Source organism: Dreissena polymorpha, chromosome 8, assembly GCF_020536995.1.
Source record: "Dreissena polymorpha isolate Duluth1 chromosome 8, UMN_Dpol_1.0, whole genome shotgun sequence".
NCBI classification, from domain to species: domain Eukaryota; kingdom Metazoa; phylum Mollusca; class Bivalvia; order Myida; family Dreissenidae; genus Dreissena; species Dreissena polymorpha.
The window spans coordinates 29,132,912-29,151,948 of NC_068362.1; the positions used below are offsets into that span (position 1 = coordinate 29,132,912).

At 34.5% G+C, this 19,037-nt stretch overlaps 1 protein-coding gene across 1 annotated transcript; it reads left to right on the forward strand.

Annotated features, from left to right (window-relative positions):
- Positions 1–14,454: 14,454 nt before the first annotated feature.
- LOC127840412 (uncharacterized) lies at positions 14,455–18,612 on the forward strand. The gene is made up of 4 exons (XM_052368826.1): positions 14,455–14,607; positions 15,974–16,189; positions 17,963–18,078; positions 18,519–18,612. Exons 1-4 carry the CDS (start codon positions 14,470–14,472, stop codon positions 18,610–18,612), a joined length of 564 nt encoding a protein of 187 aa, XP_052224786.1. The 5' UTR covers positions 14,455–14,469.
- The last annotated feature ends 425 nt before the right edge of the window (positions 18,613–19,037 follow it).

Consider the following 19,037-nt stretch of genomic DNA (forward strand, 5'->3'; position numbering starts at 1 on the left):
TTGTTTATTTACTTAAGGGTATTCGAACAATATTTAGATTTGCAGACGCCGTGTTTATGCAGAAAAACTAGTTGTGTGGTCTAATCATTAATATATTTATTTGGTTTGTTTAAATGTTAATAGTTGTCTTGTTTGCATCAAAGGATATTTTTGAAACGAGGTCAATATATTTGTGTAGTTATTGTGATCCTTTGGTGTCACGTAACGTTATCAATTTCGACTACAAGGGATCGCGATATAAGACGGACTGAAATCTCGATGCGAAATAGCGACGAGAAGTCATCCACGACAGTAATATCGCTTTCGAATCGTATTCCATTGCCTACGCATCGTATTTTTGTGTTATCGCCTTTAGCTATCTAACGGTCGAAAAAAAAACCGCATCGTTATTTCTTATAACATCGAACATAAATATATATTTTACATTCGCATCAATCTCTTTGAGCATACACAATTACAAATCATGCGGGAACTAGTGTTTTAGTAATGACTTATTAATCATATACAACTTATTCACGCATAACTGTCAAAACACTTATTAATTACAAAAACATGTCGGTAAAAAACTGATCCATCGTAGATAAGCAATCTCAAACTATGCTAAAGCAAAATCTTGACAACTCGATACTTAACCCATTTATGCCTAATGGACTCTCCCATCCTTCTTAATTGGATCAATTTATTTTCAAAATTAGGGATGTCTGGTATATTTATTTCTATATTTAGAATATTTCTTTCAGAAATTCCTCTAAGCAAACAGCGCAGACCCTGATGAGACGCCGCATCATGCGGCGTCTCATCTGGGCCTACGCTGTTTGTCAAGGCCTTTTTTCTAGACGCTAGGCATAAATGGGTTAATGGGCGCAATCTTGTCATGAGTTACCGCAATAAAGGTTTTATGATTCATGATCTCATAATCTTACATAATTAGTCCTCTTAGATAAGCTGGCCTAACTGGAATTACACCATTGTGACATAAGGTCATAAAGCCCAGCTCACACGACGTGGCTCAAATGATTTAAAGACTATCGGATAACCTATTGAATTTAGCCGACGGTAATAAAATGCAGATAATAGCATGAAGTGTACAATTGCTATCATTGTAATAATGTTTAAATCCGTATAAATCCTAAGTGATCAAATATTGAAAATGTTCAGATAATTTCCAGTATCGTCCTATCGATAGACTAGGTCTTCAATTTGTATTTTATTTTCAACGTTATAGTATATATGCTGTCGACATCATTATACTGAATCATGGGAAGAAAAGGATAGTACACAACGTACAGATAAACAATAATGCTTCATCTGAGTGATCAACTATTGAAAATTATCAGACAATTTACAATTTCACCCAATTGATAGACTAGGTCTGTAATTTGTATTTTATTTGCAACATGTTATTGCATATGATCCTGATCCTTTCCGTGCAATATATAGACTTAGTTCTTTTACTTTTTTTACCACAGACGTCTGGCGTGTGTCGGTCACCAGTTCCATCTACGGTATGCCATGGGAGCCGGAACTATCGGACCCCCGGTCGCGTGCATTCCTCAACCATCAGGCGTCATTTTGCAACAAAGTATGACAAGGTCCATGCCTCTCCGTAATGTATCAGCCGATTTAGAAAACATCTATACAATGTTTGTACGAGGCATTCTATACATAGATGGTGACGTCACTACGGTTTGATGGGGCCTGTTTTTGATAATAATTAATTACCATTTTTAACTTCCGTGTTTATTATGGATACCAGCGCCATGCTGGAAATAGTCCGTTTCCCACAATTCTTACCGCGCATTTACACAGGTCAGTAAGACCGGTGTGTACACAATGTTGTACGAGGCATATATGGTCGGCCGACATCTTCAATTTCAGACAGTAAATAAGAACAAATTCACTACATGACAGTCTGCAACGATTCGGACCTGATGAGAAAAATGTGCGCCTGTCATTCCTTTAAGAGGTTTGACGGAGTGTTATATAACATTTTGACATAAACTGCTAATATTATTTCAATGAAGAAAAAGTCGATACAAAATCCTTATTAAATTCCATCAAATCAAAAACCGACACATCGTCTATTAAAAACCGTTACATACTTAATCGACAATTATTTTGTAACCAACTTAACATATTGTGATTGTTTGAGATAGAGTATTTAAATTAGGTTTATGCACTGACGTGTTTTTGTTATAATATTTAATGTAACTTTAGTTCGCTTAGTGTTTAAGTCCATATGCGTTTGCATGATATATAACATGCGAGTTTGCGTAATATTAAGTATGAAAATATGTGTCGCGTTCTTAAACAACTGGGCATAATGCTTGTGCGTAAAGTTTCGTCCCAGATTAGCCTGTGAAATCCACACAGGCTTATCAGGGAAGACGCTTTCCGCTTTTATGGTATTTTTCGTTTAAAGGAAGTCTCTTCCACAGGAAAATCAAGTTAAGGCGGAAAGTGTCGTCCTTGATTAGCCTGTGCGGACTGCACAGGCTAATCTGGGACGACACTTTACGCTCAAGCATTATGCCCAGTTTTCTCAGAACACGACTCATATTTATTGACAAAATATACACAATGTAGATCAAATTAAAATAATATATAATGGTTACATGAGTGATAAACAGCATGCGTGTTAATTTGTCGCTTGAAAATCATATATATATATAAGGATGTATATATCGGTAAAAGTCATATTCTCACTACCAATGGACGATATATGTATGCGTAATGTGTAAATTGATTACACCAGATATAATTTGTCGTCTGATTTAGATGGACCGGATGTTCACCGCGCCGTCTGTGCCTCCAAACATCGCCGGCAGATACAGATTCTGTACCATAGACACATTCCGGTATTTTATAGATGTTACAGTTTTAGTTCTTACGAATTGTTTTCTTTTCACTTTTACATAAAATTACATATTATTGTCATTAATTTCTATTACTAGTGGTAGATCTAATAGAATGTTTGAGTAGAAGTACTAGTCATAATCTAATAATTATCTGCATTGCCATGAAAACATAAATAATGCAGAAGAAGCAATAAAGTCTGTCATAAACTCATCATCATTTTTTAAACATATCATATTCCAAACAATTATCCAATTTACAATGCAGACCGTTTTCGGCTAGTGTGCTGGCGTTTTTATTAATTAATATTTTCTAACCATGACAATAATTATCATATTAATTGCTCTCTTAGAAAACAACTCATTACTTAACACTGACTTAGAGTTTAGCTGACGGCTACTCTGTCATTATTTGTTGGATGACAAGTGTATCGATCAGTGCACTTGTCATCGTAAAACTGTGCTGTACGTAAACATATCAAACACGCATGTTTGTATAGCCTTTTAGCTGGTAATTGTTCTTTGGTTTCAGTCAGAATACATACTTTCATTACACAATTAACTTTATTTATTGGTGTTTTGTTACCTTCGCCAAAGTTAAATATGAAATGCTTCTGTATTTCTTTTCAACATTTGTTAAATGTTTATATATATATATATATATATATATATATATATATATTAAGGTAAAATAAGATAAGCGTCGATAATTATAATCAAAGAATCAAGTCATCGGATCGTCTCTCTTGCTCGTAAATAAATTTATACCGGAGAATGCAAAAAACATGTTATAATGTTAATCTTTCATCCTGAAAATGCTGATTTGAAGTCAGTAAATACTAGTCATTACGTATGTGAATTTTATTTATATTATCATATGAAACGTCCAGTGTTCCATTTATTGGAAAACTAAAAACATAAATTTAATAATTATTTATAAAAAATATATGGATTGTAATTTATCGGAAACATCATTGCGGATGCACGTGATAACCATTTACAGACACGATCCAGAAAACACGCAAAGCCACATCCAATTTACGCATTCCCTGATATTCAGCGGAAAGGACCCACTTCCGAAACAGGAAGTGGATGGCGTGATGACCGCAAACACAGAACTCTACCGCCGCGGTGAAAAACTGTGGAACCTGATTGGCGAAATGTGGCTCATCAACAGGTTAAATTACGCGCAGACGCCCGTGAACCTGGTTGATATGACGATGAGCCTTCCGAAACTAGGTTTTTATAAAATGTTTTATGTCATAACAATGAAGATAATGGTTTGTTGTTGTTGTTGTTGCTGGTAATGATAATAATTGGAGGACACATGATGGTGATGATGATGATGATGATGATGATTAAAATTGCGATCCTCATTATACTGTCAAGTGTTCACAAATGTTGCCCTTCAGTGAAAAAACAATCACTTTAAGTGTATGTTCATTATATTTAAATGACGATATAATTTTCAGAAAACAAGTCTGTGTCCGTGCAGCTGATGGTCCGTCTGGTGGGATTTCCGGCGCTTCCGGGGGTGCAGGACCGAGACTCCTTGACATTTTTGGCCAGTGAGGCAATATTTTGCACATCGGTGAGCTTTTATAATTATGGGGACGTTTTTTGTTGGAAATTTTCTGTCATCTAGAAAGTGGTTCATGTGGTTGCTCGGGGGTAGGTACTTTATATGGCAAACATACCGGTGACATGTTAAAGCGTTCGAGCAGAACACAATCAAAACAACAATATGTGAACAAGAAATGTATATAAAAAAGACTATTGATATTAAAATCAAAAACTCATTTGTTGAAATTACATTGTTGGCTATGAATACAATACACTCGATGCTCAGTTAATTGACTTGTTTATATCGCTGTTATGGAGACTTTTCGGAATCTAAATTTTTACTAATTAAGACAACTTATGGACCAAAAAATACATTTAAACAATCTCAATGCTGTATTATCATGTGTACTTTACTTCAACTGATGCATACCTATGTGCTTCACGCGGATGGCACATGACCAAATTGACTGCAATAAGCTGACAAAACTATACTTGATACATTTATTGGCCTGACACATTTAACAAATAGCATAGTCAACATATAAAAGCGGGATTTAATACAAATATATTTATTGATAATCTGACAAGTGTCCGGTAAATATTTTCTTTTAGTCTTTATAACGCTCAAAATCAACGAAAAAATTTTTTTCGTAAAATAAAGTTAACGCCTAAACATTCAGTGTTCCTTATAGCAAAAGCCACAATTTCCACGCTAAATATGGTATGATTACATAGATTTTTGTAGATACAAAATGCTCGTTTTTATTTATTTGTGAAACAATTAATTCCATTTTAATTTCCCGCGAATATATCTATTCATACGACACACGAACACCATGTTAGTGTTCATGTGTCGTATGAATAGATATCGTTGCGGGAAAACGAACACCATGTTAGTGTTCATGTGTCGTATGAATAGATATAGTTGCGGGAAATTAAAATGGAAAAAACGAGCATTTTTTTATCTACAAACATCTCTTTTACCAGACCACATCTGGCGTTGAAATATCGGCAATTGCCATAAGGAAAACTGTGATTTTTAATTGGATAAGTTTATTTTACGAAATATTGTACGAAATGTTCGTTGATTTTGAGTAGTAATGTTACTTTAACCCATATATGACTAGTGGACTCTTCCATCCTTCTAAATTGGATCAGTCTATTTCCAAAATAAGGGATGGTATATTTATTTCTATATTTAGAATATTTCTTACAGAAATTCCTTCATGCAAACAGCGCAGACCCTGATGAGACGCCGCATCATGCGGCGTCTCATCTGGGTCTACGCTGTTTGCCAAGGCCTTTTTTCTAGACGCTAGGCATAGATGGGTTAATGTTTTCTTAAAACTGGCGAAGTGGATATGGTGTGAGCTAAGAAGTTCGCGGATTCGATCTTTGCTCAAGAATCGTTCTTAAGATCGCTCTATTTTGAGGACACTAAGTACTGGTTCTACCCAAAAAACGTTCGAGATTGTCTTAATAAACATTTCGCTTTCTATACAATCGATCTAAAATCAACTTGCTTATGTTAAAAAGAGGATAATCCTTCTTTTGAAAATTATAAAAATATATTTACATATTAAATACATTTATGATACTGTTACATAAGGTGAAATTCAAATGTGCGTATTTATTTTTTTAAGGCGCCAATCCAGGATGTGTTCCAACGGCTTGGCAACGCCAGTAAAAACACGTGTGGCGTTGATTCCATCAGGTTAACAGTCAATACCATTACAACATTATTTTTTAAGCTAATTAGAGAATTGTATATGTTAAATATTGATTTTTTTTTATATCACAAGATATTGTCAAATGAAAGTATCTGTAAATTTGAACTTCAGTTTTCATTGTCACTTCAAGATATTTTGAAACGTTAGTGCTATGTTTATGCAGCCCTCACGTCACTGATGGAACAACAGAAATGACATTTACTTTGACGTTCCATGACGTAGATACTTCCGTCGGTGATCTCAAACGTCACGTTGTCGGTATCATCTTGGATTCAACCCCGCGCATAGAAAACGAGGCTGGTCCAATATTAAAATTTGGAGCAATGGATGTTGCCGAGAACTCGTTGCGTAGAAACGCCAACGATTCGACGTTGGTTGAAAGTACTGCGAACTCGAAAGTGGTGGTGACAGTGGCAGGTACTTATATACAGCGTACGGATAGTAATCCGGACTTAAAAGGACATATCGGCTTTGAATAAGGAATCTTTTTTTTTCAAAATAAGTTGAACGTTTTTAAAGTATTTATTGAATGGTAGTTTAAATATATTTCTCGTTTTTAACGCAACATAATTAACATATTTTTATAAATATAAAAATTGTAACTTCTATTGCATATTTTTACTGGCGAATTATTCTACGCTTAAATGCGTGTTTGCGAATCACAGTTACCAGTTTATTATTAAACTCAGCACATTAACAATTGCGATATGAGGTATAATAATACAAATACAGATGTACATGGCAGGCTGCGGGTAAACACAAGTGTTATGATTTGTGTCTATCTTTATCATACACATACTTACATACAAAAGCATATGAACATATTAAGATGTATCTAGTGCGATCATACTGCTAACATATAAATATAACAAAACAAGAGCAATAACTTGTTGTGTTCCGGAAGGCTAATTTATTCTGTTAAGGACTGCACTCAAAAACAGCGTGTATGTATTGTTTTCGTTCATTAATTAGGCGTCATACCTTATGCGATTACTGTTCATCTTTATATTTTTGAGCTTTTGAAAAATAAAACAGAGTTATCTACTACCACTAGTACTACTACTACTACTACTACTACTACTACTACTACTACTACTACTACTACTACTACTACTACTACTACTACTACTACTACTACTACTACTACTACTACTACTACTACTACTACTACTACTACTACTACTACAACTACTACTACTACTACTACTACTACTACTACTACTACTACTACTACTACTACTACTACTACAACTACTACTACTACAACTACTACTACTACTACTACTACTACTACTACTACTACTACTACTACAACTACTACTACTACTACTACTACTACTACTACTACTACTACTACTACTACTACTACTACTACTAACTACTACTACTACTACTACTACTACTACTACTACTACTACTACTACTACTACTACTACTACTCCTACTACTACTACTACTACTACTACTACTACTACTACTACTACTACTACTACTACTACTACTCCTACTACTACTACTACTACTACTACTACTTCTACTACTACTACTACTACTACTACTACTACTACTACTTCTACTACTACTACTACTACTACTACTACTACTACTACTACTACTACTTCTACTACTACTACTACTACTACTACTACTACTACTACTACTACTACTACTACTACTACTACTACTACTACTACTACTACTACTACTGCTACTACTACTACTACTACTACTACTACTACTGCTTCTACTACTACTCCTACGACTACTTCTCTTGTATTCTATATTTCATTTTATTTGTTTTCGTACTTCAGAAGATCCCTGTTCCCCGGACAAGCATAAAGTCACACTACCGGATATGAACAATCCCGCGGGGTTCTTTATTTGTTACAAAGGGAGCAGTTTCAAGAGCGCATGTGCACCGCCGGGAACCTTTGACCCTGTCACTCTCGTCTGCGTGTGAAGAAACAAGTGTAATGCTGTCGAAAATATTTTATTAAATGTTAATTATTTATCATGTGTTTTGTCCTTTTTTCATTTATTTGCATAACATTGATTAAATGTCATAAAAAAACATTTATCTATTATAATTATTCTGTAAAGCTTTTAGTGGGGATATATTTCCGTAAAATATATAAGTATGTATCCCCAACAGCGCAACATCAGGCAATATTGAATAGTTCCGAAAATTGCTTATTAAGAATCTTGAAATGCGTCGGATTAACCGACAACAGATTCGTTCAGTAAATGGTTTATTGTTTAAAAGCATGGGTGTAGTTCGTATTAAACTCGGCTGTATCCTCGTTCAAAGTGGATGAGCATCATCACAAGATATTGCACAGCTAGAACATTTCATATCTGTATAATATGCTTCAAGAATAGAAAACAATATACCTTAACTTATACATTATATATGCAATTTATTATGACAACGCTTTGGGCAAAACAATTTTGATTCTCAGTTTTACTTCCGCATGCGGGTAGCCTATCGGGCGCCTAACTGGAAAACCAAACAGTTTTGGTAACATGGAGAATCAAATTATTAAGTGTATAAACTATACCGTTCACTACCACTTTGCCAACAACGCCCATATTTTCCGATAGAACTGATATTCCTAGTTGAATGTACACTCTGGTAGCTTACAAAGTTCCAGTATAAAAGTTTATTCTTCAATCTCCAATATAAGAGTTACTGATCGCAAACTTGATAAGTATCGATTTTAGAAATTAACTCTTTCAAAATCTGTACGTGTATGAACCTTACCTATACAAAAATAAAATGTGTATTTTGAGTTCATCTAGGCTGGAACAGGGACGACACTTTCCACTTAAACTTAATTCTTGCCAAGAAGAGACTTTCTTAAAACGAAAAATATCATAAAAGCGGAAAGGTGTTTGTTTTTGCCTGCCTGGGTTGGTACGATCAGAAATTGATGTGGATGAAACACAAAAAATGTGCATATGAAAGTATTCATACGCTGCTATTCAATTTATGTATACTCGTATGACATGGATGTTTTTATCTTTAACTCAAAATAAATAAAGCATATCATGATGTGGCTTGCAATATGCGTATGTTGTGTGTATTTATTTGTTTCAAGTTATATGCTCATATGAGCCACGTTCTGAGAAAACTGGGCTTAATGCATATGAGTAAAGTGTCGTCCCAAATTAGCCTGTGCGGACTGGAAGACACTTTTCGCCTAAACTTGATTTTCGGTAAGGAGGGATATCCTTGAAACTAAAAATACCATAAAAGCGGAAAGTGTCGTTCCTGATTAGCCTGTGCGGACTGCACAGGCTAATCTGGGACAACACTTTACGCACATGCATTAAGCCCAGTTTTCTCAGAACAAGACACATATCATGTATTATTGTGCGCTGAATTAACTAACTGTGAAACTTCGTAACGCAACTAGATCTATACTTATTTTTTAAAAATCACGTTGAACGTCCTAATATCCTTTATTATACGGTATTCGTCCTGGTCGTTTCATTCGAAGAGCATTTAGTAAACTTTTAAAGTCATATGATGTGTTCTATTGATCTTGAAAGCTCATAGATTATTTTAACAATTAAGTTACTTGCTTGTGATGTTTGTCATTTATACGGGCAAAAGCCCGCGAAGCGGGCGTTGACCGTTCATACATATGGGAATTTAGACATAAAATTACATAGGAATACCACATATGGATACGTCTCAAAAAAATTTGCCACGCGACATATATTTTCGCGATGCTATTTATGACCTTGAACAAATCAAAAACACTTTAACATATGCTAAATCACATGTAAATACATACCTCAGGAAAAGTTATATCAATGACATCATAATTGTGTAGCGAATCGCACTAAATATTCTCGCATTATTTGTTTTTCTTCGCAACCGTTCCAGAATTTAGTCATTACTAAATCATCTCCCCTGAATGCTCTTCTTCAGTGGGTATAAGCCGAAGACTGGTTCACTACATATAGTGACAGTCTTTACCAAACACAATTTAGGTGAACATAACCCGTCTTTAATATATTGCCGAATCTCAGTTTTCTGACAAATTTATTTGCTTTGATCTTTTCGATATCTTATTGCTATTATTATCCTGACAAATCACAAACGCTTGTTAAAAAAATATTTGTTTTAAACATTATAGTTGGCATCTCTATTCTTCCAGTATTCTCGCGGTATTTCAATAACGACACCCTACTGTTTATTTGTCAGAATATGTGACGCATTTTCCATTCGCTCTCAGAAAGCATTCTATACATAGATGGTGACGTCACTTCGTTATTGTCAGTAAGACCGGTGTGTACACAATGTCTCAGAAAGAAGATTTACGTGTGATCATGAGCAATATTCTGGCAAGTTGTCGTTGTTATCCACCAGAAACACATTTATTAACAAAATTTAAAGATATTCCGATCTAACTTTTTAGTCTTTTAGCTTTAATTTTTAACGTATTTACACCTCGTCTGCTCGCACTTTACCAATATCCCGGAAAGGTTACATATCACTATAATAAGTTTAGGCCTAAAACCACAAAATCCGATACCGTTGGATTTTCGTACAACAATCTTACGTAAAAAATCTCCCAGATTCGAAATCAACAAAAAACAAGACATTTATAAATTGTCTGCATTATTGATCAAATTTTAAGATATTTGTTGGTTGTCCGTTTTTAGAAGATGTTCTGTGAAGGCAAGAGCTGGGCATCATACAAGCCATTCTATCCAGCAAAACTGACAGTTTTGGTTTACAGAAATCAACAAAGGAGGGATTCCTGAACTATCAAATTTCCAAGCTATACACACAGTTATTATCTGTGGTGATCTTTATTGGTTCTGTTTGTTTACTTAGATGGAACATGTGTGAACTTATATAGAACTTTGAAAAGTCTATATATGTCTATCTATAAACAAAAATCAGCTATTGTATAATAAGATCAGATGTGCAAACAATGTCAAAGGGTTGTTAAATTAACAATTTGAAGGCAATTATGCTGAAAAAATATGAGAGTTCCCATGCAAATTTTGTCTGTATATCAACAAGTGTCTGCCGATAATTGTCAAACTAGTAATACAAAACTTACCACAAGTATGTAAAAGCACTAAGTACCTGTGATCATTTTTAGTAAGATAGTGTAATTCTAAACAGTAGCAAATAGCTTGTTTAGTAAATGAATAATGCAATTAATATGATTTCCATTCTATTGGGTAATTAATAGGTTGTTACTTGTTAATCCATGATACATGTTTTATGGCTAGTACAAAACCAGCAATGTTAATTTAGTAAAAGGTAATACAAAAACACCACTTTGTAATTTCATATAAGTAAATATTCTTGAAATGTAGGTTGATGACAGTGTATTAGTTTTACTTATTTTGTAACTATTATTTTATGTGCAAATAAATGATGTCAAGTGTTTTGTATCTCCACACAATACCACATACCTTTTTATATATGTACTGTGTTATGTGTTATTTGAATGTTTAAATAAAAAAATATGGATGATATAACATGATGCATTCTAATATTTGCATTCAAATTGTAACTATAGAGCTAAGTGTATGCAGTTTAGACTGTGATTTTAGAATTGCTACAAAATGGCTAGTTTTTTAGTGGCGACAAAATTTAAACTATTCAACAATAGTTTGGGAAAGAAAATTAGAAACCTGCAAGATACCTGTAATTATTAAATATTTTAATTGCGAATCAAGTATGTTGTTATGCTGTTACACATAATTATACATTGATAATAAATAAGAAGACAATTAGTGGTGTTAACATCACATGATTTTGATTATGTTAAATCAGTGTACTGTATGCTAAATGCAACTGCTTTAGCAAGCTGTCAAGTTGAATTGAGACATTTGATGAAACAAACTGTTTCCTGGGTAGGACCAGTACTTAAGTGTCTATATGACATACCATGACGTCAAAAGAGTACAAGACCTGCTAAGTAGAACGAGAAATGTACTTTGACGTACAATTTCCACCGACCCTTGAGTGTTAGCCAATCAGAAGACACCTTACGTCTGTTGCTTTTAGGGATTTTTTAAATTTAACATTATTATTATTATTATTTATACCGAATTATGCGACTATCGACCGCTTACTCATAGATATTGTGCGTATTTATTAAACATTATTATTATTATAATTTATACGAAATTATGCGACTATCGACCGCTAACTCATAGATATTGTGCGTATTTATTGACCTGGCGTGGCGGAATTAACCTCTGACTTATGCTAGTTATGGTTATCACAAAATACGACCAACGGGGAGTTTATAATACATTATTTATCCCATTAATGCTTGGTAACTGGTTACCGTTGGGAATTTCCTACACAGTAATGCGCTGGACGGTCGTGATACTCCGCCCCGCATGATCATTTCATACACACAATATCCTGAATAATTTTAATTTTAAAAGGTAACAATTGAATCTTCTTCAAATTTGTATATAATCTATTTCAATGCATTAAATACTTGAAACTTCTGTGTTGTTTTTTTGCCATTCTGATATTTTGATTCATTTTGTCCTCAACTAAAAAAGAGATTTTAAACATTTATTATGAATAAATCTGAAGGAAAAGCGGCTCAAAAGACTAGTGTTTTGATTGGCTGTTCAGAAAATGTGTACGTAGAACTACAAACATGTATGTCGAAGTACAAATTGTACTTTGACGTACAAATATATACTTCGAAGTGTATTTTAAATTCATGTCGACGTACAATTATTGTACTTCGCCGTACATTTCTCTTTTTAACGTGTAGGTCTTCTTGACTTTCAACCCAAATGGTACGCCAAAGTATGTCTTTAGGGTTATCTAAAGAATGCTCCCACTTAAAGGATCAATACAGAGACCTCCCAGTGACTAAGCCAGTTAGCAGATACCCCATCCACTATACCACAGACACCGAACCAGCTATAAATTCCTGTGGCTAGAAAACAAAAAAAAATATAAGATGCTAGATCTTTAAGCTTGGAACATGTAACTCGTTTTAAGATTGATTTTTTGATGCATTACTCAATTATTGCAACAATTATCATATTTTGAACACAATCATGTCCATATATTTATTAAAAATACATGGTTATCAAAAAAACTTAAAAAGCTTTTGCCCGTAAATTAGGTAGCACCTATAATCATATTATTTTTTTCGCATTCGAAAGCAAAAAATATGCGCGTTCAAGGATTAAACTAAATGTCACGCGAAATGGAATATCATATAATGAATAATTCTGCAGCCTTTAAGAACCAAGAACTTACGTAAGAAATAAATAAAACAACAAAGTAAACCTGCGCTTTATAAAATGTCAAGAAGTTAGCTAAATGTTAATTATAACTTTATACATTGTGATACATTTAGGCCCGAAACTTGAAAGTGGTTTGTGTATTATTGCAAAGATCAACCTTAAGCCGATTTTGGCCAAGCGATGCTGTACACGTTTCATACATATATCAATTGTACGAAATATAAGATACAAGTATTTCAGCATAGTTGAATATTTGTGTGAGCAGGGAAGGCGCATTGAAGTAAGTAGAACTACACTTATTTTAATTTTTAAATAAAATGATTTTTTTTTTCCATTGCAGTTAGATACTTATGTGAATTAAACTAAACTATTTTTTCGTTATTTGTTATAAAATGTCTTAATTAAAAAGGTCTGCAACGTTTATGGAATACTTTTCCCGTATTTGTATTTCCAGCAGTTCTTAGGTTTTTTATTTCCTGCTGCTACATACATGAATCTTGACATTAATTTATAAACTTTCGATGGATGTTCTAATATAGAATTGCAAATACATGAATGTATTATCATCCTACGCATTCGAAATTAGTCAATAACTATGTAAAATCTAAGACATAAAAAGCATGTTGATATTTAATGTTTAACAGGGTAGTATTTTACGTTTACCGCGAAACCTCTGTCAGGCACAAAGTCTTATTTGGCTGGAATCTTGTCAGACAACCCGTAAATCTGTCATTCATGTATGCTTTTAACAAATGAACTTGTCAATTTTTTATAATATAGTGTGTCTGCCAGTGCCATAATGGTTACCAAACACGTTCATTTTTTGTTGTTAGATGTGTCTGACTTTCTGACTGGTTTGGCGAAGAGTATGCCGATAATATTTATTTGAATATCTTTAAAAGTCTTCGCCTGAAGCATTATTGGTAACCTCGAAAGAATCATGACACAGAAAAATGTTAAACACAAGTATTTAATACGTCTATATTATAGATGTAATAATTGAAAACTTCCAGTAGTTAATATACAAATACATATGTACTTTCTTCAGATTATCTTATTAAGAAATGCAATACTCAAGCCTTCTGTTCGTCTGTATGTGCGCGTGCGCACTAGCGAGTGGTTATGCACAGTTCCGCTTCCGGGAATACGTTCTGCAGCGTCACAACGAGTACAGGAAGTCCACGGGATCCAAAAACGATTTGGTATTCTTCTCATAATAACATAATAAGGGCGTTGCTCTGTGAAAAAGGGGTTAAATGCGTGTGCGTAAAGTGTCGTCCCAGATTGGCCGGTGCAGTCCGCACAGGCTAATCAGGGTAAATCTCTCCGCTTGTGTTGTATTAAATATGCGGACTGCACAGGTTTATCAGGGATGACACTCTACGCACATGCAATAAACCCCCTTTCACAAAACATGGCCCAATTATTGTAAAAAAAGGTGTTTGATACTGTAACAAGTGAAGAATCGAATTTGCGATGCGTGGGAATTATACCACAATGTGTTAGACCATTTAGTATATTATAACAAATATCACAAATAAAAGAAGCGTTGTTTGTTTATCGATAACAAACGATATATTTTTTATAATTTTGATTCCGAACTGAATGGAGACATATTTTGTTATTCAAATGAGATCTGTATTTCACTTTTGCTCGGACTTTTAAATTGAAGATTAAAGGATAGTTTAACAACAAAGTTTGTGTTTTTACTTATACAAATAAGCGGGTTCAGGCCAAAATCTTAAGAAAAAATTCTGAATGATGTATCTAGCATCGTAAATTGTAACCGTATGGTGCACACCTGTAGACACTCAAAACCAGTCAATTTAATATTTTAACATGATGAAAAGTGTGTTTCTCTACGAAAACAATTTTAGAAATAAATCAGTTCAACATCGTGTTCATCAAATGCTTGCGAGATAAAATTCTCGGAAAAAATCATCATTTTGTAAATCGGCTCCCCCGATATACTTTGTTTTTATTACTGTTTGAATTATGTTCTCTGCTGCATATGAATCTTTGACGTTAAAGCTATGTAATTCAAATTGAAATTAGACATAGATTTCTACTAGTAAAGTTTCTATAACGCTCAAAATCAACGAAAATTTCGTGAAGTATTTCGTAAAATAAAGTTAACACCTAAACAATCAGTGTTCCTTATAGCAATAGCCACAATTTCAACGCTAGATATGGTATAATTACATAGATTTTTGTAGATATAAAATGCTCGTTTTTATTTATTTGTGACACAATTAATTCCATTTTAATTTCCCGCGAATATCTCTATTCATACGACACACGAACAGCATAGTGTTCATGTGTTTCGTATGAATAGATATCGTTGCGGGAAATTAAAATGGAATTAAATATGCAAAACAATAATAGAAACGAGCAATTTGTATCTACAAAAACATCTATTATATCAGACCACATCTGGCGTTGAAATTTCGTCAATTGCTATAAGGTACACCGATTTTTAATTGGTAAGGTTTATTTTACGAAAATTTGTACGAAAATTTCGTTGAATTGAGTAGTAATGTTACTTTAATAATCCACGGAACGAACTAGATATGGAGCGACCGTATGGCAACTTTTGCAAGCCGCTGGATGTCCTCCTGTAGCTTCGACAACCAACACCCGTCAAGAGGCGTCAACATCGCCTTCTACTCCGACGCCGAGGCAGACGATCAGCGGTACGTGGAGCGCGCCTTCCGGGACTGGACGGAGGAGCGGAACTCGTTCAACTACGGCGATGGGGAGTCCGGAAGTTATTTCGGTCAGAAGGTTGGTTTGGTTAAAAAATCCATTCAATTCTAATTGTGATGAATGCTATATAACCTTATTATGCTTTTATTATTGTTTTACTTGTTGCTTCAATATTATTTCAGTTTAAGTAGATGTGCGTATACACATCGGCGGAAACTAGAATTTCGCAATGACCGTATGGCATGCGTTTCATATTTTGTCCTAATAGATTTATCTACTCCGTAATCTGATAAAGCTCTATAAAACACAAATCTATGGTTGCAAACATAAAATACTCTTTTAAAAATAATTTAAAAATAAACGTCGAAACAACTGTTATTTTTGAATGCAACTAAAATTGGTTGATAACATGGGTCAGCATTCCTTGTGCATGCATATTATATGGGGGGTTTTAAAGACAGGAGGATCCGGATAAACCTATAACCTGATTATGCGCAAATCGCAAATCCGTGTCACAGGACAAATTCGTATGTATCTGTTGTCTATGTGTTGTTAAGCCCGTTTTATTAATTTCACTACATCGACAATAGCCCATCACTGTCCAATACCGGTTTCCTCGTGCACGTTTTGCCACGAATTCGCCAGTTTGAATATGTTACGAACGAGCTAGACGCTGCCATGGTCTTGTGTGATATTCACTGCGTTATAAAATTTTCCAGAGTGACCTGTAACGTTTGTCGCCGAATGTCACAGGGTGAGAAAATTGTGCGGCCAGTCCGGGACTCGAACCCGGAACACATTGCTTTCGCGAGTGCTCTCCCAACTGAGCTTACCGGACCACCACACAACTTCTCCCCTAACGTGACTAAGTTCAGACCGTGACATTCGCATACAAAACAATCGAACGTAAAATTGCGAAATCAAATAAACATATTCCACGTTTCCGAAATTCCTATTCCCTAACAGCATGAACAGCGTCTGCAAGAAATCGATCGGTAGAAAATGTTCTGAAAGGAAGCGGCTTTCTATATTACTATACGATATTTTTTACCGGAATGCTATTTTACTACATGTATACAATATTGTTTACATGTTCACAACCCACCGGTACTCGCACACATACAATGCAGAATCGCCACCGCTAGCTTTACTTACCTACGAATTGTTTATGTAAATAATATTTTGAAAATAGCACGTGTATGCATCTAATAAGTCAAAGATACAATAATGAAATATAAGATTTAAAAAAATGAATTTTATTCGCACTAAAAACTTTCGAATGTAAGAAAATTGTGGAACTGTTTTCACACTCGAAACAGTATTTAGTAAAATTAACTTTCATTCGTACAATCAGATGTTATTTCAAAAAGGAATAATTTATTATCTTGTGATAATGACTTTAAGTGTTGTTTGTTTTTGCGGTTACGGTTTGCGCTACTCGGATGTAGAAATCTGGATAAAGTTACAGCTGGTTTCGAATATGACAATAATATACATACCAATTCACGCTCAAAATTACTGTTATGTTAAAAGAACACTACACTTTTATAATATATGTTTCGTGGTAAATGCATGCATAGCAAACGACTCTTTAGAATTGTGTTCATGAGGATGCGAAAAAGTAGCAAAGGTTAAACAACATTCTTTCTCACTATTTATAAGCTAAAACGTTCGTTATGAGGGGTATAAGGCGCTCATGAAAATATAAGCTTTCCTCTATTCAGAGTTATTAACAACACAACAATATATACATGTATAACGTTAATTCAACATGTTCTCAATGTGTGATATAAAGATTTAGTTCACTGGTTTTCAGTCATCTAATGTAAACATTGTTCTTTCACGTCATAGCTGGGTTGGGGACAGACTCGGCAGATTGGGTGCGCAGTCCGAAGATGCCCTTCTTTCTACGCGTTCGGTCAAGTGTTACGGAACCAGTGGTACGTGAGCTGCTTCTATGATCCAAGGTTAGTGCTATGATGACGTCACCTATAGCATGATGACGTATACTTTCGCTTATGTTTATAATTAAAACATTTATCTTGTTTTGCAATTACTCACGTCCTTTAACACCTTCTTACTGACATGGGGATTTGTTAATCTGTTTTTATGATTCATCGGTGGGTGACACTTAGACGATTGAACATCAATTAGTTCTCAGTAATCTAAGATGCATCGTCTCTTGCACGCATCCACAAATGTCCTCTTGCACGCATCCACAAATGTCCTCTTGCACGCATCCACAAATGTCCTCTTGCAGGCATCCACAAATGTCCTCTTGCACGCATCCACAAATGTCCTTCATATTTAAATCAATCAAAATTATTGAATAACAGGTACATAATAACAAACCCTACCTGCAAACTTTTGTCCCAAAAATCATGTTATTGTTGTTGTTGTTTCCTAGATGGGAAGACAACAGTAACGAAGGAGAGTCAGAAGTAAATGAAACAGAAGTAATCGGTATGGTATTTAGTGTGGAAACACTTATTTTTATATAAAGTACTCATGTTATACGTGTCATTTTAACGTAATACACGTTTCCGTGTGCTTAATATAAACAACAAAAATAGTGTTATACATACATTATGAACAAAATGGCCATTTACAACAACAAAATGCATGTTTTTCGCTGTTCATGTTTTTATTTAAGTATTTTCACACAATGTTGCATACACGTGTGCCTGTACGGTTGCCCTGTTTAATATTTACTTGAATATTTGTTCAGTTACTAGTGAGAACAATCAAGGTTACACACGTGACGAGAAAGAGCTGATTGCACTGCTGCGATCCGAAAATGAGTCTAATAAAGGTAAAATGTCTTCCGGTCAACTATATCAGAGGGGGTAATCACGTGACAAACAAGATGGCGACGTCCATGCCGAGGCAGGTATTTTTCGTCGTTTTATACCCTTTATTACTTGTA